Consider the following 22427-nt stretch of genomic DNA (forward strand, 5'->3'; position numbering starts at 1 on the left):
TTTTTGTTGTTGTTAGATATAAGGAAAATAAATAATTTTTTTGTTGCACCGTATCCCTGGATCTCATTTAATGTTTTTGCCATTTGGTTTTTGGAAACTATGAATGTGGACTGTATGTGTCTGAAACAACCCTGCTTCAGGCTTGGCCAGTGGCTATGTTCAATTGGTAAGGAAGTCACTACAGGTAGAGTGAAAAGAAGGAAGCTTGTACAGCAGAATAAAAATGCAAAACACGCATCCTGTTTAGGCACAAAAGTAAAACTGAAAATAAATTGGCAAAACAATTAACTTTATGTACTGAATACAAAGTGTTATGTTTGGACCAAATCCAATACAGCACATAACTGAGTACCACTCTCCATATTTACAAGCACAGTGGTGGCTGCATCATGTGATGGGTAAGCTTGTAATCATTAAGGACTGGGGAGGTTTTCAGGATGGAAACAAAGAAACAGAATAGAGCTAAGCACAGGCGAAATCCTAGAAAACCTGGTTCAGTCTGTTTTCCACCAGACACTGAGATAAAAAAATGTTTAACTGCATTGTTGGTTAGGGGCTCGTAAGTAAGCGTTTCACTGTAAGGTCTACTACACCTGTTGTTTTCGGCGCATGTGACTAATACAATTTAATTTTGATTCGACCTTTCAGCAGGACAATAAAACCAAGGTCAAATCTACACTGGAGTTGCTTACTAAAAATACAGTGAATGTTCCTGAGTGGTCGAGTTACAGTTTTGACATAAATCTGCTTGAAAATCTATGGCCAGAGCTGAAAATGGTTGTCCAGCAATGATCAACAACCAATTAGACAGAGCTTGGAGAATGTTTTAAATAATAATGGGCAAATGTTGCACAAAGCTCTTAATGACTCACAGCTGTAATCACTACCAAAGGTGATTCAAACTTGTATTGACTCAGGGGGTCAATACATCTTTAATATTCTTTACATAAATTTGAATATATCTTCCATTTTGACATTACAGAGTAGTTTGTGTAGGTCATTGACAAGACCTCCTCGATCACCCCTATGCCTACAAAGCTTCAACAATGTCAGCCTATAAAGTTGAAGTCAGAAGTTTACATACGCCTTAGCCAAATATATTTAAACTCAATTTTCACAATTCCTGACATTTAATCCTGGTAAAAATGTGCTGTCTTAAGTCAGTTAGGATCACCACTTTATTTTAAGAATGTGAAATGTCAGAATAATAGTAAAGAGTGATTTATTTCAGCTTTTATTTCTTTCATCACATTCCCAGTGGGTCAGAAGTTTACATACATTCAATTAGTATTTGGTAGCATTGCTTTCAAATTGTTTAACTTGGGTCAAACATTTCAGGTAGCCTTCCACAATAAGTTCTCTAATTTTTGGCCCATTCCTCCTGACAGAGCTGGTGTAACTGAGTCAGGTTTGTAGGCTTCCTTGCTCGCACACGCTTTTTGAGTTCTGCCCACACATTTTCTATAGGATTTGAGGTCAGGGCTTTGTGATAGCCACTCCAATACCTTGACTTTGTTGTCCGTAAGCCATTTTGCCAAAACTTCGGGAGTATGCTTGGGGTCATTGTCCATTTGGAAGACCCATTTGTGACCAAGCTTTAATTAACTTCCTGACTGATGTCTTGAGATGTTGCTTCAATATATCCACATCATTTTCCCCCCTCATGATGCCATCTATTTTGTGAAGAGCACCAGTCCTTCCTGCAGCAAAGCACCCCCACAAAATGTTGCTGCCACCCCCGTGCTTCATGGTTGGAATGGTGTTCTTCAGCTTGTAAGCTTCCCCCTTTTTCCTCCAAACATAATGATAGTCATTATGGCCAAACAGTTTTATTTTTGTTTCATCAGACCAGAGGACATTTCTCCAAAAAGTACATACAATCTTTGTCCCCATGTGCAGTTGCAAACCATCGTCTGGCTTCTTTTATGGTGGTTTTGGAGCAGTGGCTTCTTCCTTGCTGAGCAGCCTTTCAGGTTATGTCTATATAGGACTCGTTTTACTGTGGATATAGATACTTTTGTACCCGTTTCCTCCAGCATCTTCACAAGGTCCTTTGCTGTTGTTCTGGGATTGATTTGCACTTTTCGCACCAAAGTACGTTCATCTCTAGGAGACAGAATGCATCTCCTTCCTAAGCGTTATGATGGCTGCGTGGTCCCATGGTGTTTATACTTGCATACTATTGTTTGTACAGATGAACATGGTACCTTCAGGCGTTTGGAAATTGCACCCAAGGATGAACCAGACTTGTAGAGGTCTACAATTATTTTTTTCGGGGGTCTTGGCTGATTTCTTTTGATTTTCCCATGATGTCAAGCAAAGAGGCACAGAGTTTGAAGGGAGGTCTTGAAATACATCCACGGTTACACCTCCAATTGACTCAAATGATGTCAATTAGCCTATCAGAAGCTTCTGAAGACATGACATTTTTTTCTGGAATTTTCCAAGCTGTTTGAAGGCACAGTCAACTAAGTGTATGTAAACTTCAGACCCACTGGAATTGTGATACAGTGAATTATAAGTGAAATAATCTGTCTGTAAACAATTGTTGGAAAAATTACTTGTGTTATGTGGAGCGTATGTAAACTTCCGACTTCATATATATATATATATATGTATGTATGTATGTATGTATGTATGTATGTCAAATTAATTAATTAAATTCAATTATGTAATATAAAAATGACCCGCCTTAGAAATCACCATTGTATTGAATATTCTAAAGTAGAATATGTAACGATCAGCGATTTGCCCCTTTATGGTCATGGGCTTGTTGCTGAACTCTTTTCCTTTTACTGCTGCGCTCAGCCGAGACGAGTCACGTGGAGCTGTATGTCATATGACTGTCTGCGCCTTATTATCCTTTTCCCTTCCTTTCCAAAACACAGACGAAGATGGCGGAGGAGCGACAGAACCTTTTGGACGATGAAGGGGATATCTCGTCTTCAGGTCCCAGAAATGAAAGCGGACCGGTTAGACCGATGTCTGCGCTCTGTGACCCGAGACGGCTGCCTCACCGCATTTTCGTCCTGCTTTTTATGTGCTTTCTGGGATTCGGTGAGCAGGGCGGTTCCAACAAAATTCTTTGGAGAGTTTAGGCTTCATTCAGCTAACTTGACTATCACACTAATTGCTTTTGGATATCAGAGTTTGATTATCTTTCACAATGATGTAGTCTTCCATGACTGTATCAATTAAATACGAGCTGGTTTAGAATGTACAGTTTCAGCACTTTGATGTACCAATTCTGCCCACTGACAGCCTTACTTTGTTTCAGGAAGTTACTTCTGTTATGATAACCCAGCTGCTTTGCAGACTCAAGTCATACAGGTGAGGAAGGAGGACTGAAGTTTCCGTCTGTCACATCATGTCACTCTGTCGTCATTGTAGCCTAGCCTGCTGTATGCCAGAGCCTTCCTCCGATGCTTCAATATGGGAAATGACCATAGTTATTGTAGTTATTCTAACTCTATGGACACGTTCTAATTACATGAACGTCTGACTCTTCATGACACCACCTTGATGTTGTAAACTTGCTGATAAGTGAAACAAAGGAAATGGCCCATTAGAACTAATGCAGCTACGTTTCTCACTTCTCATTGTGCTCAAAGGTTTTCTAATACAGTAAACAACAGACCAATATCAGGTCATACCAGTTAGTGTATGGTTGGTCCATGCACTCACAGTTCATATTAGTGTTTCTCTGCCTTTGTTTTGCTTTCTTAAAGAGACCTTTCTAGTCATTTGGGCTACCAATGCACTGACATTCTCTGTCCTCTCTGGTCTGCACCAGGACATGAAGCTGAACACGTCCATGTTCATGCAGCTCTATGCCTGGTACTCCTGGCCCAACGTGGTGCTCTGTTTCCTGGGGGGCTTCCTGCTCGACAGGGTCTTTGGCATCAGGTAGGACCACAGGTTACTAGTTAAACACTACTGTACTGACACCTGTTCCCTACATGGAATACTTGGTTATCGCCATCCAAGGATAACCGTCTTGTACTGGCGCAGACATGGTATTTAACCTCTTGCGTCCAGTGACTACCTGGTTACAGTCACATAACGCGTGCATAGTGCTGTGCTTCTCAGAGCAAAAACTGTATGTGTACAATACATACGTTGAGATTTACACCCTAGGATCCTTTTTACGTCACATTTGTATAATATGATAACGGATGCTGGTTGTAGGTGTGTTTTCCCCCACACACTCCTCCATGGACAATACAGCCTGTACCTACTGTAGTCTGGGCAGGGGTTGTCTGCCAGTTAGTAGGAAATCCCTAGTCTCACCATGAACCTCTGACAACAGAAGATGCTGAGGTAATTGTGTGTGTGTGTGAAGGGTTAATCTGAATCTATGATGAACTAGGGCTGTCATCTCCAGCAACACAAGGAGAGATAACGTTGTGACGAGCATGTTTATATTCACTTCAAATTATCCCCATGTAAACATAGTTTCTGTCACTGTGCTTGTCCTCTCCTGGTAGGCTAGGAACGATAATCTTCGCCCTGTTTGTCTGCGTTGGACAGGTAGGTGCACACCACATGATGGAGATGTGTTCGAGAGCTGCTCTTCTACAAAATATCTAGGAACAAATTAAATAGATATATTTCCGGTGGTAATGTACAGTGAAATCAGAAATGTATTCAGACTCCTTTTAATTTTTGTACATTACACATTTATTAAATCGTTTTTTCCCTCCATTAATCTACACACAATACCCCATGGTTTTTACTTGTACTGTACTACATTCCTAGAGAAAATATGTACTTTTTACTCCCATACATTTTCACTGACACCCAAAAGTATTTGTTTACATTTTAAATGCTCAGGTAGGACAGCAATATGGTCCAATTCATGCACCTATCAGTATAACGCGTTATCATCTCTGTCTCTGATCTGGCGGACTCACTAAACACAAATACTGTGTTTGTAAATTATGTGAGAGTTGGAGTGTGCCCCTGGCTGTCCGTAAATAAAAACAAGAAAATCGTTCCGTCTGGTTTGCGTAATATAAGGAATTTGATGTAGAGCATTTACTTAGACTTTTACTCCAGTATGACAATTGACTGCTTTATTCCCCACTGTACTTAAGTACATTTCAAACCAGATACTTTTAGTCTTTTTTAGTCAAGTAGGATTTTACTGGGTGACTTTTACTGAGCCATTTTCTATTTAGGTATCTTTGCTTTTATTCAAGTATGACTGACCATTGAGTACTTTTTCCACCACTGTGTATTTCCACAGGTTATAGTTGCTGTTGGGGCACTTCTAGATCTATTCTGGTTAATGGAGATTGGACGTTTTGTGTTTGGGTAAGATGCATTTTAGACTATTTTGTCACTGAGCTAGTCCTTGCTACAGCTCCAAGCCACTTCTCTCCCCCTAACTAAGTTCTCTCTCTGGGTAGGATCGGAGGTGAGTCTCTGGCTGTGGCCCAGAACACCTATGCAGTGAACTGGTTCAAAGGGAAGGAACTCAACTTGGTGTTTGGTCTTCAGCTCAGCATGGCCAGGCTGGTAAGAACACGCTAGAAGCGAAGTATAACACCGTATATAGATGGATACAGAAGCACATACTTAAGGTGTTATTTATGTGGCTGATCAGGGAGTGTTGGGTTGTCTCCTGTCCCTCAGGGTAGCACTGTCAACATGAACATCATGGGCTGGGTGTACAACCGTGTCGCTGACCTGGTAGGCTCGACAGGACACACCACTCTGGGAGTCTCGCTCATGATCGGTGAGTTAAAAGTGTGTGTGTCAGCTGTTTGTTCACCCGCACCGACCAGCAATTGATAGTAGGGCGATTGTGGATAGGTTACAATGTGAAAATCTGAGCCCCACACCTGACCCTAACCCGCAAATATCGAAAATCTATATATATTTTACTCTTGCACAATTTATTGAACCATTACATTTCTCTTGAGCATTTAAAAAGGATTGCACCTATTGAACAGTAGCCTATTGTTTTACTGAAACGAAACATTGAATGGATCTCTTGTAGGACGACTGCACAGCTTTTTTTTATTCCTTTTATTTTTTTTTACATTTATTGAACAATTAGGCAGTTTTTTTTTTCTTGAGCAATTGAAAATTCTTAGGCCTATCATTTTACTGAAAGGAAACAGTAAATGGACATCTTGTAGGCCGACCGCCTGTGTGGGCTAATATCCTATACTGGTATATGAATTAATAAAAAAACATTGAATGGGGAGAAAATAAATGATAACTTGGCTACAACACAGCGAAGTTTAGAAAAGGGAAGTGCCCACTGACCAGTTGAGGCTAGAATTGCCTACTTTGTCTTTTTTTTGCAGCCCTGTTAAGGAACAGAATAACGTCCGCTGTGCCAGGTTTCAGTCGGCTGTGCCAGGTTTCAGTCGGCTGTGCCAGGTTTCAGTCGGCTGTGCCAGGTTTCAGTCGGCTGTGCCAGGTTTCAGTCGGCTGTGCCAGGTTTCAGTGACGCGCCTGGATTCAGTGACGCGCCTGGATTCAGTGACGCGCCTGGATTCAGTAACGCGCCCGGCAGTGCTGAAGGCGCGTTCACTCTATGTGCTTGATGCTGGAATGCAGAGAATTGTCTTTGCAAGAGCCTGGATTTGTGGGAACGTATGCTCCTGCATCTCCCAGAAAGAAAGGAAACTTTCCTCCACACAATCCTCCAGGGAAAAGTGAGTGCTTCTGTACCTCTGGATTTCGTCGATCTCTCGTCCTCCCAGTCCGTGAAGTTAAATCTTGGTCTCTTTACGGAGTAGTTGCTTGCATTTCCAACTGTAAAGTGAATATTTAATAAGACTAAGCCTAGTAATACTAATTATTCTAATAATAATAAGTTACCTTTGCTGAGATCCTCTGTCCGTGGTGCTGAAACTTGACTGGGGAGTGGAGTGGCTGGCTCTGTCAGTCTCCTGGCTTGGTCAGACACAGCCACTCTTTCTTTGATGGGGAGCATCTTCAGTGTTTTTTGAATTTTGGCCACAGGAGCGTGGCGAGTTTGAGTGAGCAGCATCTTCTCGGCGAGGAGCTCTGATGCCTGTGTGTGGATGTTTACCATGTAGAGTGGATCGCCCTGTGTTGGCTCACAGCGTTGTTTTAGTTTGTAAAAGCAGAGCATCACCAACTAGAGAGTGTGGTACTTCTCTCCTTCTAGCTCTACAGATGCCGCCTTGAAGACTGACAGAAAGTCGGTGAGGGCTCAGCTCATCCTTGTAAATGCCCTTCATTCCATCCAGTTGGTCTCTGTCCTCGAGCATTTGCCGTATTTCTGTGTCCTGCTTGCTGACCGACTCCAGCATGTCAGCCTGGCTGTTCCAGTGAGTCTCACGTTTTTAGATTACTGCACGGGGTAAATTGGCGACAGTGCCGGTCTTCTTTTTAGGTAGGTCACAAGGCTCTTGCCTGCTTCCATCATCTCAGTGACTTCACGAACACACTCTGATGCCTCCCTTTTCTTGGAATTGATGTTTCAGGAGTTGTGCAAGAGATCCAGTGGTAGTCGCGCAGCGCTGCGTTTGTTTGCTCCCTGGTCACTCACAGACACGCTTTTGCAGAGACAGTCACCTGGAATTCCAAAGTCGTTGAGTTCCTTGCTGATTTGCTCGTGGATGTTCTCTGCTGTCTTCCTCAGGTAGGCGTCAGACTCCACGGAGGCGATGACGTGACTTTTCAGTTGCCAATCGTCTGTCAAAAAATAAGCAGGGTGCCTGCCCTTTTTGTTGAAATCATCCGTCCACATGTCTGTGGTGATGGCAGCTCCCCCGGCGTCTAAAGCCTTCTTGATTGACTCAGACCGTGTAGCCTTCTCTGTTGTGGCCTCTTTGGCTCTTTCACACACTGTCTGTCTGCGCGGGATGACAGAGTTGGCCTTGATCGCTTCATTACGGACTCCAATGTTAAGTCCCTGCGCCATACAGGTGAAGCCCTTTCCCGAAACAATGTCAAAGGGATGCAAGTCCACACAATCATCATCAACCTCGGATTTCACCTGCAGTGGTATCTTTTTGCTGTCAGCGTACATGTGAGATGGGCTTGGGGCTAGAGACCTGACTTGCTCGTACGTGGCTTGGCCATATTTGAAGTCCCTGTCATGTGGCTGTTGAATTTCTATAGCGCCTCACAATCATCACACACATCATAGTGCTATCATTCTCTCTTATCACTTCACCAAATCTTTCCCAAACACTACTTTTCTGGCCTCCATTCTGTAGCTTATTGATTTTAAACTCCGACACCATCCTTTTTTCCTCAGTGGATTGATGATACATTTTTCTGCCCCAGTTCCCAAAAGCATTTGGTGATTGGTGCATGTATTTGGCGAGCATACAGTTAGGCCCTATATCTTATGCACTAATGCCAGATAAAAAAAACTCAATATAGCCTATAGATGGACACCAGAATTATACATTTCTGGATTTTTTAAAACATTGTTTCTCTTCATTCCACCCGCCCTTCATCAACACAATATTGAATGAAGCTGAACCCACCCGCCCTGCTGATATAACCACAGGGACTGCGGGTTATGAGTCAACCCGTGCATCGTGTGTGTGTGTGTGTGCGCTTAGTATTTTATTAGTATCCACATATAACATAATACAGAACCACCCAGTGTGTGTGTGAGTTGCATGTCCACGTGATCAGGAGGAGAGTGAGCTAAATTCCCAGGCCTGCTGTCTACATTGAGCCTCAGGTTACATATCTCCCTCCAGCCCTGACAGCCCTGCTTGCAACACCATACCACTTCTATTACAAATGCTCTCTAATCTCAGCACAGAGAGGGATGTCTGATGAATCACGTGATGGAAGAGGTTTCGTGATGCTCCGCCTCACTTCTCTTTTCACTTCCTCTTTCATGGTGGGTGTCCTCACTCGCTCCACAGGAATAAGAGGAGCCCAGCAGTCTGTGTTCTCTCCAGCAGGACTTAACCGTACAGTCCTGTAACATTAGAATGGAATAATGGAGCCCCAGTAGATATGTGCCGATGCTTTACTGAAGCTACAGAGGAATATTAAGCCTGTGAGATGGGTCTAATATGTCCATACCCTACTGTTAATTCAAACCAAAGCCTACTGGATTTAGCCAAATACTTACTGAAATTTCACCTGGTTAATAGAGAATATTTTTTTGGACTACAAACCCCTCTGCTGTAGAGGGTGGGATGTGATATGTGTGTGATGTAGAGATCTTCGACCTCCCCCAAGAAATCGAAAGTATTCCGGCAATCGCTCTCGACACAATCTAAAGTAAACTTTTTGAGCTACTTTTTAATCTAATTACTCTGTTGGTCCTAAAGGAAGCAGTCATGTTTATTTAGACTGAACTAGACAGGTCTTTAAAGATCTTTGCCAGGCTCTTCTCCTGAGGACTTACCCTATTGTGCTGCTGTAGGTTCATGAGCCACACCTACCTGTTCATAGCTGATGTAATGATTTTCCTGTCTCTCTCCTTTATCCCCCCTCACCCTTTCTCTCTCTTGCTCGTGCTCTCTCCATCTCTCTTTCTCCTTCTCCAGCTGGGGCGACATGTATATTCTCTCTGGTCTGTGCTCTGGTGTTGGGCTACCTGGACAAGAGGGCTGAGAGGATCCTCAACAAGGAACAGGGAGCGACCGGTGAGCTAACACGGCAGTCAGTGACTGCCTCCGATGTGTGTCCCAATCAGAGCTGAACTACACAGGATAATGGCATTGACTGGGATGATGGTCATTATCTATGTGCTATGGTTATCATGTCCACTGTATTCTGACAATGTTGGTGTGAGGTGGTAGAGGGTAGGTTCCTTCTGTCACCATTAGCCTATCTCATTTTGCCCTGATGAATTTAGTTGATTTAAGGAGCTCTATCCACCTGGGAAACTTCAAACTACCCATTGTGTTGCATGTAATCTTGTCAGAATTGATTATTGGGAAGTTAGCCTGTGTTTCCACCGTGCTCAGCGTTTCCCTGGGCTGGCTTTAGTGTGACAGGGGCGGAGGTCAGGGGTCGTAGTACTACTTCCTGTGGGTTATTGACTGGCTGTCACACTCCTTTCCCAAGGGGATGCTTTAGCCAAGACTGGTTCTGTGTGTTGAACATGTGTTTTGTGTGTGTAGGGGAAGTGATCAAGCTGACGGATGTGAAGGACTTCCCCTTCCCACTGTGGCTCATCTTCATCATCTGTGTGGGCTACTACGTGGCCATCTTCCCCTTCATTGGACTGGGACAGTGAGTAGCACACAAACCATCAGTCATCATGTCTTATCAGTCAAAACCATCACCAATATTGCCAGCTTTTATCACAAGTAGGAATTTGGGCTGCAAGGTGATTGTAGATCAGGGATTATGTGCTGCCACTTGTTCATGCCTGTCCCCTCGAACACAATGTCTATTCTCCATCATGTACAATACCTTGAGGGAATATAATATAATGAACTCCTTTAGAATAATGTTTTTCTCCCAAGCTGATTTAAAGAATGAACAGTTAGAGACCATGTAATCTAACCCCCTGAGTGGGTAGGAAAGGGAGTACTAAGGAGAGATGGGGGGGACAGGGAGATGGGTGGGGGGTGGGGGGGACAGGGAGATGGGTGGGGGGCAGGGGGAGAGACAGCGAGAGACGGGCAGGGGGAGAGACGGCGAGAGACGGGCGGGGGGGAGAGACGGCGAGAGACGGGCGGGGCGGTTTGAGACGGCGAGAGACGGGCGGGGCGGTTTGAGACGGCGAGAGACGGGCGGGGCGGTTTGAGACGGCGAGAGACGGGCGGGGCGGTTTGAGACGGCGAGAGACGGGCGGGGCGGTTTGAGACGGCGAGAGACGGGCGGGGCGGTTTGAGACGGCGAGAGACGGGCGGGGCGGGAGAGACGGGCGGGGCGGGAGAGACGGGCGGGGCGGGAGAGACGGGCGGGGCGGGAGAGACGGGCGGGGCGGGAGAGACGGGGCGGGGCGGGAGAGACGGCGAGAGACGGGCGGGGCGGGAGAGACGGCGAGAGACGGGCGGGGCGGGAGAGACGGGCGGGGCGGGAGAGACGGGCGGGGCGGGAGAGACGGCGAGGGGCGGGGGGGAGAGACGGGCGGGGGGGAGACGGGCGAGAGACGGGCGGGGGCGAGAGACGGGCGGCGGGGGGGGAGACGGCGAGAGACGGGCGGGGGGAGACGGGCGGGGGGAGACGGCGAGAGACGGGCGAGAGACGGGCGGGGGGGAGACGGGCGGGGGGGAGACGGCGAGAGACGGGCGAGAGACGGGCGGGGGGGAGACGGGCGGGGGGGAGACGGCGAGAGACGGGCGGGGGCGGGAGACGGCGAGAGACGGGCGGGGGGCGAGAGACGGGCGGGGGGAGAGATGGCGAGAGACGGGCGGAGGGGGAGAGACGGGCGGGGGCGAGAGACGGGCGGGGGCGAGAGACGGCGAGAGACGGGCGGAGGGGGAGAGACGGGCGGGGGGAGAGACGGCGAGAGACGGGCGGGGGAGAGACGGCGAGAGACGGGCGGGGGGAGAGACGGCGAGAGACGGGCGGGGGGAGAGACGGCGAGAGACGGGCGGAGGGGGAGAGACGGCGAGAGACGGGGCGGAGGGGGAGAGACGGCGAGAGACGGGCGGGGGGGAGACGGCGAGAGATGGGCGGGGGGGAGACGGCGAGAGGCGGGGGGAGAGACGGCGGGGGGAGACGGCGAGAGATGGGCGGGGGGGAGACGGCGGGGGGGAGACGGCGGGGGGAGACGGCGAGAGACGGGCGGGGGGAGACGGCGAGAGACGGGCGGGGGGGAGAGACACGGCGAGAGACGGGCGGGGGGGAGAGACGGCGAGAGACGGGCGGGGGGGAAGAGTGGAGATGCATGTTATAGAATCTAGATTTTTTTTTTATACAATACTTACCTGGCTGCTGGAGCCTGTTCACTACCATGTTCTGCGGTTCACCAATGTGGGGACCAGGTGCAACTCTACTTGGTAGCTGGCTGGAAGGGATGGGGGGTGTTCGGTGTCTGTGTGCACGCGCATGTGCTTGTGTGCTAAAACAGTCTGAGGGACTGTCAGTTGCTCCCTAAGGCCCTGTATAGAAATGTAAAGAGTACATTGGTCTGTGAGTTGTAATGAATGCCTATAGTACAGGAAAAGGGATGTGCTTAATGTGGTGGTGGGATATGTTGCAGTGATAGTATGGACATACTCTGGTCTGGTGTGACTGACTGTCCTTTTCTCCTCTGTCGGTCTTCCCCTTGCAGGGTTTTCTTCATTGAAAAGTTCAACTTCTCACCTCAAGAAGCAAGAGCAATTAACAGGTAACACACACAACTCTTTACCCCAGTCTGAGATGCCGGAGTAACTAATAAAACAAGTGATTCAATTTGGACAGAGTGAGGATGTGCCACTCAACTTTTTGTGAGTTCTTCAAATGAGGTTTGTTTTAGCTCTCTTCTCACCTCAGACTATGAACTGTCACAACACATTGTAACTGTGTCTCTGCCACCCTTGTAAACACAATCACTATCTCTCCCTCCATGTCCCCTCTCTCCACCCTCTCCTTCTCTCCCCCCCGTCCCCTCTCTCCACCCTCTCCTTCTCTCCCCCCCTGTCCCCTCTCTCCACCCTCTCCTTCTCTCCCCCCCTGTCCCCTCTCTCCACCCTCTCCTTCTCTCCCCCCCTGTCCCCTCTCTCCCCCCGTGTCCCCTCTCTCCACCCTCTCCTTCTCTCCCCCCGTGTCCCCTCTCTCCACCCTCTCCTTCTCTCCCCCGTGTCCCCTCTCTCCTTCTCTCCCCCCGTGTCCCCTCTCTCCACCCTCTCCTTCTCTCCCCGTGTCCCCTCTCTCCACCCTCTCCTTCTCTCCCCCTGTGTCCCCTCTCTCCACCCTCTCCTTCTCTCCCCCTGTGTCCCCTCTCTCCACCCTCTCCTTCTCTCCCCTGTGTCCCCTCTCTCCACCCTCTCCCCTGTGTCCCCTCTCTCCACCCTCTCCCCCTGTGTCCCCTCTCTCCACCCTCTCCTTCTGTGTCCCCTCTCTCCACCCTCTCCCCCTGTGTCCCCTCTCTCCACCCTCTCCCTCTCCCAGTATTGTGTACATCATCTCAGCCCCAGCCTCACCTGTGTTGGGCTTCATGGTGGACAGGATAGGGAAGAACGTGATCTGGGTGCTGTGTGCCGTCGTCACGACGCTCATAGCCCACATGATGCTCGCTTTCACCTTCTGGAACCCCTGGATCGCCATGGTGAAGACCATTCTCCATTTTATTACCGATAGAATGGTGCAGAGTGGTTCACAGCAGAATATGACCTTGGAGACATTTAGTAGGACATTCACTAGAAACCTAGTGTATGCAGTGACGAGCGGTGGGCCAGATTTGGACACGCAACCTTGGATCACTGGGTCCTTGAACACTTGCTTTTGTTTAGTCCTGCAAGACAATTACATCCTGCTTCCAGAGGATTGGCTTATGCAGTCAGAGTTTAGATTGTGTTTATATATAGTAATGTAGTTGTTTTGTGACTGGGTAACCAGGTATAGTGAATGGTGTTGGTAACAGTGTTGATAATGGTACTATGTATCTGTGTCCTCCAGTCCCTGTTGGGTTTGTCCTACTCCCTGCTGGCCTGTGCCCTGTGGCCCATGGTGGCCTTCGTGGTGCCAGAGCATCAGCTGGGGACCGCCTATGGCTTGTAAGTACACCTGCTCCTACCCACCCTTTCTGTGGAACCAGAAAGGTGCTTCATACCTACAGGCGTTTGCATTCTATCCATTATTTGTGACTGTGATGATGATGTTGTAGTTATTGTTGATGATGACGGTGGTGATGCTGCTGTTGTTGATGATGACGCATGGCCTTCCTACCTCCCAGCATGCAGTCCATCCAGAACCTGGGCCTGGCTCTGATCTCCATGGCAGCAGGATCTATTCTGGACAACAAGGGATACCTCTTCCTGGAGGTCTTCTTCACTGCCTGTGTCTGCTGTGAGTAACACTTCTGTGTGTGTGTGTGTGTGTGTGTCGAGTCAACCAATAAATGTGTATGTGTCTCTCGCACTCTCTCAGTGGCGCTGATCGCGGTAGTGATGCTGTACTTTGTTGATTATCTACGAGGTAAGGGAGCTGGGAGCTTGGCCTCCTAACACCATTAAAGCACTCATAGTGGAGCGGGCCTTATGATATCATCACTAACCTTGCTCTTTGATATCCCTCTCCCGTTCTCTCCCACCCTTTCTCTTTCTGACCTTCTCCCTCTTTTCCTCTCCCTGCCACTCTCTTTCCATTACTCCCTCTCTCTCTCTTCAGGAGGAGATCTGAACCTCTCAGCCTCTGCCAGGGCCAAACTCCTGAAGGACTCCAATTCAGAGTGAGTATCCATGACCTTTGACCTTTCTCCTCCTCTCCTCCTCTCACACTCAATACAGACAAGAGCCACTGAACGTTAGGTTCTCAACCCACTCATGAGGAAGGCAAGGACCTATTATCAATGTATTATTAAACATCCAACTGGTGCTGGACTAAAAAGAAAAGCCTGCAACTGTGATATTCTTCACTAGGGTTCCCAACCTCTCACCTTATCGGAATGCTCAGAGATAGTTGTAAGAGAAGCTCTACAATATATGATCCCAAGTGGGTTTAATGAAAACATTTGAGAAAAGCATTTCAGTGGTTTGTAGGTAACATTCTGAATTAACATGTTCAAGTGTAGTAGATAATTTGACAGCTCTGGATTAAGTCAAATAGATTTAGACTTTGAGCACCAAATAAACTCTTGATATATCAAATCTGCATATGGTTTTCTTGCTCCTTAACCAATTCTGGCTCTCCTAACTCGGCATACACTGTTCCTGAGTGTGGTCTGTGTGTTGTCTAATCTGGTGTGTGTGTGTGTGACTGCTCGGCCCAATTCCTCTCCAACATATTGTCTCTTTCCCTCTGCCCTTGTTGACTTGCCCACGCAGATGTGAAAAACAGTATGAAGCTGTTTCACTTAACAAGGGCAGTAGAGAAGGACTGGATTTATGGTTCCAGTTGGTCTGTCTGGCTGTGTGCTGAGTATCCCAGACTAATGCATTAGCCCTGTCTTGTGCTGTTTTCCAGGTGAGCGGTCACATAGTCCTGGGCCTCTGTACCAGCTGGCTGCACGGACCTGACCACAGCTGTCAATCACCTGCTAGGGGGCCTGTCTGCACTACTCACTCCTCCCACCTGCACACTGACCCAGCCCTGCATTGTAACTGACCCCTCCCAACAACATACTGACCCATCGCAGCTCAGATGCTGACCCCTCTGCTCTGACATCACACACCAAGGCCGCCTCCTCATCTCACTGACTGCTCCCTCCAGTGTCTGTCAGGGCTAATGACTGACTGGTGTTTGTGCATGCTTTGGAACCTCAAGCCTCAGCACCAATCATACTTTAATGTCAGTAGAGTGGGGCACCAGAAAGCACTTTAAACCGACTTAAGTGTTTTTAAAAAAAGGTTTATAAATGTCTAGAACAAGACTCCAGGCTGAGTGACTTTTACTTCAGAGATGTAAAGTTATTCACCGATAATCCACGTGAAGATATGCCTTTTTGCTTAGTATAATCACCCACACTGTAAGAGGTGAAATGGTTAGATTTCTTCATCTTTTAAGCATCTCTCTCTACAACCAGGATGTTAGAAAGTACATAGATTTCTTCATCTTTTAAGCATCTCTCTCTACAACCAGGATGTTAGATTGTCTATCAATGTTATGTATGTTTTTAAAAATGAATATTGCTCAGAAAAGTATTTTAGATTTTTACTTCCAAGTTTTTGATTATCAAAAGAAACAGTTGGTGTGATAACTTCTATATTCCCATAAATGAATAATCTGTATAATCATCATGAAGAAAATATCAAATTGGTTGGGAACACACAACCAACCAACCAAACAATCTCCTTTCCCTGCTTTTGTATAGCTTGAGGTCATTCTGAACAGTAATCCTAGACGCATGATCTAGTTTGACAGATTTATGCTGGAGGATTTCAGAATCAGCATTGTGTTCAATTCTTTATAGTGCTGTTCCTTCATTAATTCCTTTCGTGGCTGGTCATAGAGGCTCGTAAAACTTTACACTGTCACACCGTCAAGGCTAAGGCAAACCTCGTCAAAGTGATAAAGGAATTTTAAACGGAAACATTTTATATTTCAATTCACCCAATGTACAAAAAAAACCACAACTCAAATTTAGAAATTTTACATTGACCTTTGTGAAAATGACCTGGCTTATGTGCAAGAAGGAGGACTTTAAACAATACTGTAACATTGGCAATTGGGTGGAAACCCTCTTTGCTGTACAACTGAATGAAAGGAAAAATGCTTTGTTTTATTGATCAATCTCAGGAAATTGCCAAGAGATATGTTGAAAACCACTAAATCAAATGATCATTCTAATGACAAAATCATTTTTGATAGTTTTTCTATTGTAATGAAGGATCACTTCAGTCTTTAATCCTGAGTCAGTTTTCTGCAGGACAACCTGAGCTTGAACCAAGTGGCTTGTCGTAGCATAGTATTAGGTCAAATATTGTGGTAGAGGAAGCCTATCCATATACCATTGAAGTTGTGATGGCTGTTTGTTAGCTGCAGAATAGTCTCTGTGTAAATTTCACTAAGAGTGCTGTCTGTTTCGTGTTGATCTAACAAACTTCTAACAGCTCTAAATAACGTGTTCTGTGGGTACTACTGCCTAGAGCAGGGCTCCAACCCTGTTCCTGGAGAACTATCCTCCTGTAGATTTTCACTCCAACCCCAGTTATAACTAACCTGGTTCAGCTTATCAACCAGCTAATTATTACAATCCGGTGTGCTAGATTAGGGTTGTAGTGAACCTACAGGACAGTAGTGCTTCAGGAACAGGGTTGGAGCCCCCTGGCCTCGAGGTACCATGTGTAGTCATACATTCATAATATACTTGTCGTAATTTTAAATCGCCACAGTTAAAATATTACACATTTAATGACAATTTGGTAAAAGATAAATAAAACAAGCGGATGTTCTTGTTACATGGCTGATGTTCACTGTGGTTGTTAAATAACATCAGGCCATTGTGTCCTTGTCAGATCTGATTGTCATTCTGTCTGATCAAATTGACTTTTATATACAACAGTACTGTCTCAGGATGGCAAATAAAAGTTTGTAAAAACAGACCCGTTTTATTTATTTTCACCATGATGATTATTCTACTCCCCCTGCTGTCCATGCACAGTTGAGAGGCATCAGAGGGTCAGTCAGCAGACTGAGGAGAAGCTGGCCAAACTCAGGCCCATGTCTGCTTTTGGCCTGCGCAACTGCTACCCCCCCCCCACACACACACACACACTTTACACATCCCAGATCAGTACTGTACCCAACTGTCCTCACTGGCACACAGAAGTGTCCTGAAGTGATGTGGCCTACTCTGCACTTAACCCCGTCGACATCTAAACCCAGTCTGTCCATATCTGCAGGGGTTGGGGGTGGGGGGTTATGTTGGTCTGCTAATACAGGACTATTTTTGTGAGAAAAAATATTTCCCTTCCCAACATGTAAAGTGTTGGTCCCATGTTTCATGAGCTGATAATTTAATGTTCATTTCTCTACCATAAGTCGCCTACAACATCGTTTTAGAGAATTTGGCAGTACGTCCAACCGGCCTCACAACCGCAGACCACATGTAACCACGCCAGCCCAGGACCTCCAAATCCGGATTCTTCACCTGCGGGATCGTCTGAGACTACCCACCCTGACAGCTGATGAAACTGAGGGGTATTTCTTTCTGTAATAAAGCCCTTTTGTGTGGAAAAACGAATTCTGATTGGCGGCACCCCTGCCCAGTCATGTGAAATGCATAGATTAGGGCCTAATACATTTAAATTGACTGATTTCTTCATATGAACTGTAACTCAGTAAAATCGTTGAAATTGTTGCATTTATATATACATATATATATATACAGTCAAAAGTTTGGACACACCTCATTCAAGGGTTTTTCTTTATTTTTACTATGTTGTAGAATAATAGTGAAGACATCAAAACTATGAAATAACATATGGAATCATGTAGCAACCAAAAAAGTGTTAAACATAGTTTTGATATCTTCACTATTATTCTACAATGTAGAAAAAAATTTAATAAAGAAAAACCCTTGAATAATTAGGTGTCCAAACTTTTGACTAGTACTGTATATATACACAGTGCCTTTGGAAAGTATTCAGACCCCTTGAGTTTTCCACATTTTGTTAGGTTACAACCTTATAACATTTATTAAATAGTTTTTTCCCCTCGTCAATCGACACACAATACCGCATAATGACAAATCAAAAACCTTTTATTTTTTTAGCAATTTATTACAAATAAAAAATGAAATATCACGTTGTCTTAAATATTCAGACCCTTTACTCAGTACTTTGTTGAAGCACCTTAGGCAGCGATTACTACCTCAAGTCTTCTTGGATATGACGCCACAAGCTTGGCACACCGGTATTTGGGGAGTTTCTTCCATTATTCTCTGCAGATCTCTAAAGCTTTGTCAGGTTGGATGGGGAGTGTTGCTGCACAGCTATTTTCAGTTCTCTCCAGAGATCAAGTTCGGGCTCTGGCTGGGCCACTCAAGGACATTCGGAGACTGTCCCGAAGCCACTCCTGCATTGTCTTGGCTGTGTGCTTAGGGTAGTTCTGTTGGAAGGTGAACCTTCACCCCAGTCAGATGTCCTGAGTGCTCTGGAGCAGGTTTTCATCAAGGTTCTCTCTGTACTTTTCTCTGTTCATCTTTGTCTCAAATCTTACTAGTCTCCCAGTCCCTGCTGCTGAAAAACATCCCCAAAGCATGATGCTGCCACCACCATGCTTCACCGTAGGGATGGTGCCAGGTTTCCTCCAGATGTGACGCTTGGCATTCAGGCCAAATAGTTCAATCTTGGTTTCATCAGACCAGAGAATCTTGTTTCTCATGGTCTGAGATTCTTTAGGTGCCTTTTGGCAATCTCCAAGCGGGCTATCATGTGCCTTTTACTGAGGAGTGGCTTCCGTCTGGTCACTCTACCATAAAGTCCTGATTGGTGGAGTGCTGCAGAGACGGTTGTCCTTCTGGAAGGTTCTCCTATCTCCACAGAGGAACTCTAGAGCTCTGTCAGAGTGACCATCGGGTTCTTGGTCACCTCCCTGACCAAGACCCTTCTCCCCCGATTGCTCAGTTTGGCCGGGCAGCCAGCTCTAGGCAGAGTCTTGGTGGTTCCAAACTTCTTCCATTTAAGAATGATGGAGGCCACTGTGTTCTTGGGGATCTTCAATGCTGCAGAAATCTTTTGGTACCATTCCACAGATCTGTGCCTTGACACAATACTGTCTCGGAGCTCAACGGACAATTCCTTCGACCTCATGGCTTGGTTTTTGCTCTGACATGCACTGTCAACTGTGGGACCTTATATAGACAGGTGTGTGCCTTTCCAAATCATATCCAATCAATTTAATTTACCACAGATGTACTCCAACCAATTTGTAGAAACATCTCAAGGATGATCAATGAAAACAGGATGCACCTGAGCTCAATTTCAAGTCACATAGCAAAGGGTCTTAATGCTTATGTAAAGAAGGTATTTTAATAAATTAGCCAAAATTTCAAAAACTTTATGGGGTATTTTGTGTAGATTGCTAAGGCTTTTTTTTTCTTTATTTCATCCATTTTAGAATAACACGGAACCCAAACCGGCTGCGCGCGTGCGCCATCGTGCGTTATCGTGCATACATTTATTTTGTCCCCATACACCAAACGCGATCACGACACACAGGTTAAAATATCAAAACAAACTCTGAACCAATGACATTGATTTGGGGACAGGTCGAAAAACATGAAATATGTATGGTAATTTAGCTAGTTAGCTTGCACTTGCTAGCTAATTTGTCCTATTTAGCTAGCTTGCTGTTGCTAGCTAATTTGTCCTGGGATATAAACATTGAGTTGTTATTTTACCTGAAATGCACAAGGTCCTCTACTCTGACAATTAATCCACACATAAAACGGCCAACCGTTTCTAGTCATCTCTCCTCCTTCCAGGCTTTTTCATCTTTGAACTTATATGGTGATTGGCATCTACACTTTCATAGTATTACCACAACAACCAGCAAAACATTTTGTCTTTCAATCACCCACGTGGGTATAAGCAATGAGGAGATGGCACGTGGATACCTGCTTCTATAAACCAATGAGGAGATGGGAGAGGCAGGACTTGCAGCGCGATCTGCGTCAGAAATAGAAAGGAGTTCTATTTTAGCCCTTGGCAACGCAGACGCTCGTTGGCGTGCGCGATCAGTGTGGGTGCAATAATTGAATAACATGGATTTCTACATTTATTTTGCGACGCTCGCGCACGCGTTGTGTCTGGTCTGGTAACATAACAAAATGTGGAAAAAGTCAAGGGGTGTGAATACTTTCCAAAGGCACTGTATATATATATACACATTTTTATTTATTTTTAATTAGGGGGTGCTGCTGCACCCCTACTTCCCGTGGCTATGAGTCTGTGTCCATGTCTAAAAAAGGTACAAAAGATCCTCCACTAAAATGTTCTTTCAGGTCCTTTATTGATGCAGTTACTGATAAGCTATTGCTGTACCTTGTATACGTTGCTATGAAGCCACACTCATGCCTTTTGCTTGTTTATTACAGTTTCTAAGCTAATCACTAAATTACATTTGATAGTGTAAAAGAGCTACTATATACATAGTAACTATATTTGTATCTTGAAAGTACTATTTGGTGTAATAACGTGTGTTTTCCATGCCCTGTAAGTGTGAAGTCTCTGAGTGTTTTTTGTTGTTGTTGTCTGCATGTGCCTCAGCAATGTGGATATGGTTTTCAACTGTGTCAACAACAGAGGGCACTATTTATCTGCCATACAATATGTAAGTCAATGTTAGAGTACCTCTGTGAATATGAATGGACTACCTTTTGTTGAACATGCCTACAGGTGAGAATATTACCTTCATGACTGAATACAGTAATACATTCAAGGTGTTTGATTTGGTATTGTTATGAGTTCTGTACTTTGTTGTTTGTGAAATGGAAAAACGTAGTTACAAAAAACTATCGAGGAAAAAGGCGTGCTGTGTATTATTCATTTCCCATTTCTAGAAAAGCCCTTGAGAACACATCAGATAATCCGTTTTTAACCTCTCGTCACTTTGACTAAGCAGCTGAGTATAGTCCAGAAGAGATTAAGATGGACCCATCTCTATGAAGCAGGCCTGCCTGAACTGATGGGCAATTTTGTGCCAAAAGACATAGAACAAAATGGTCCATTCACCTATTAACAGAAAATAATTAGCTGTTTTTCTGACTTGCAGAGAAGAAAAATAAGAAAATCATTAATTGATATATGGCAGTACCAGAGAAGGTTGGCACTACAGTTGTGAGAAAAAGTATGTGAACCCTTTGAAATTACCTGGATTTCTGCATAAATTGATCAATTTTTTTTTATCTGATCTTCATCTACTGTAAGTCACAAATATACTTAAGAAAAATACAATCATTTGTGTGTTATTAGTTTGTCTATATTGAATACATAATTTAAACATTCACAGTGTAGGTTGGAAAAATTATGTGAACCTCTAGGCTAATGACTTATGCAAAAGATAATTGGAGTCAGGAGTCAGCTAACCTGGAGTCCAATCAATTAGACAAGATTGGAGATGTTGTTTAGAGCTGCTCTGCCCTATAAAAAACACTCACAAAATGTGAGTTTGCAATTCACATGGATCATTGCCTGATGTGAACCATACTGTGAACAAAAGAGATCTCAGAAGACCTAAGATTAATAATTGTTGACTTGCATAAAGATGGAAAGGGTTACAAAAGTATCTCTAAAAGCCTTGATGTTCATCAGTCCATGGTAAGACAAATTGTCTATAAATGGAGAAAGTTCAGCACTGTTGCTACTCTCCCTAGGAGTGGCCTCCCTGCAAAGATGACTGCAAGAGCACAGCGCAGAATGCTCAACGAGGTTAAGAAGAATCATAGAGTGTCAGCTAAAGACTTACAGAAATCTCTGGAACATGCTAACATCTCTGTTGACGAGTCTACAATACGTAAAACACAAAAAAAAAATGGTGTTCATGGGAGGACACCACGGAAGAAGCCACTGCTGTCCAAAAAAAACATTGCTTCACGTCTGAAATTCGCAAAAGGGCACATGGATGTTCCACAGCGCTACTGGCAAAATGTTCTGTGGACAGATGAAACTAATGTTGAATTGTTTGGAAGGAACACACAACACTTTGTGTGGAGAAAAAGGGCACAGCACACCAACATCAAAACCTCATCCCAACTGTAAAGTATGGTGGAGGGAGCATAATAGTTTGGGCTGCTTTGCTGCCTCAGGGCCTGGACATCTTGCTATCATCAACGGAAAAATGAATTCCCATGTATATCAAGACATTTTGCAGGTGAATGTAAGGCTATCTGTCCGCCAATTGAAGTTCAACAGAAGTTG

The 22427-nt window shown here is 45.1% G+C and overlaps 1 protein-coding gene across 2 annotated transcripts; it reads left to right on the forward strand.

Annotated features, from left to right (window-relative positions):
- The first annotated feature begins 2801 nt into the window (after window positions 1-2801).
- mfsd1 (major facilitator superfamily domain containing 1) lies at window positions 2802-17108 on the forward strand. 2 transcript variants are annotated; one of them, XM_014214576.2, is made up of 16 exons: window positions 2802-3057; window positions 3278-3330; window positions 3794-3906; window positions 4488-4530; window positions 5249-5316; window positions 5412-5520; window positions 5638-5740; window positions 9510-9608; window positions 10089-10200; window positions 12197-12253; window positions 13018-13174; window positions 13525-13622; window positions 13802-13914; window positions 13996-14043; window positions 14236-14296; window positions 15031-17108. In XM_014214576.2, exons 1-16 carry the CDS (start codon window positions 2895-2897, stop codon window positions 15032-15034), a joined length of 1401 nt encoding a protein of 466 aa, XP_014070051.1. In that variant the 5' UTR covers window positions 2802-2894; the 3' UTR covers window positions 15035-17108. The 2 variants fall into 2 exon arrangements, with proteins under 2 accessions (XP_014070051.1, XP_014070052.1); XM_014214577.2 differs by lacking the exon at window positions 15031-17108 and having other exon boundaries at window positions 14236-14300.
- The last annotated feature ends 5319 nt before the right edge of the window (window positions 17109-22427 follow it).

The sequence above is a fragment of the Salmo salar genome, chromosome ssa09, assembly GCF_905237065.1.
Source record: "Salmo salar chromosome ssa09, Ssal_v3.1, whole genome shotgun sequence".
Taxonomy (NCBI): Eukaryota; Metazoa; Chordata; class Actinopteri; order Salmoniformes; family Salmonidae; genus Salmo; species Salmo salar.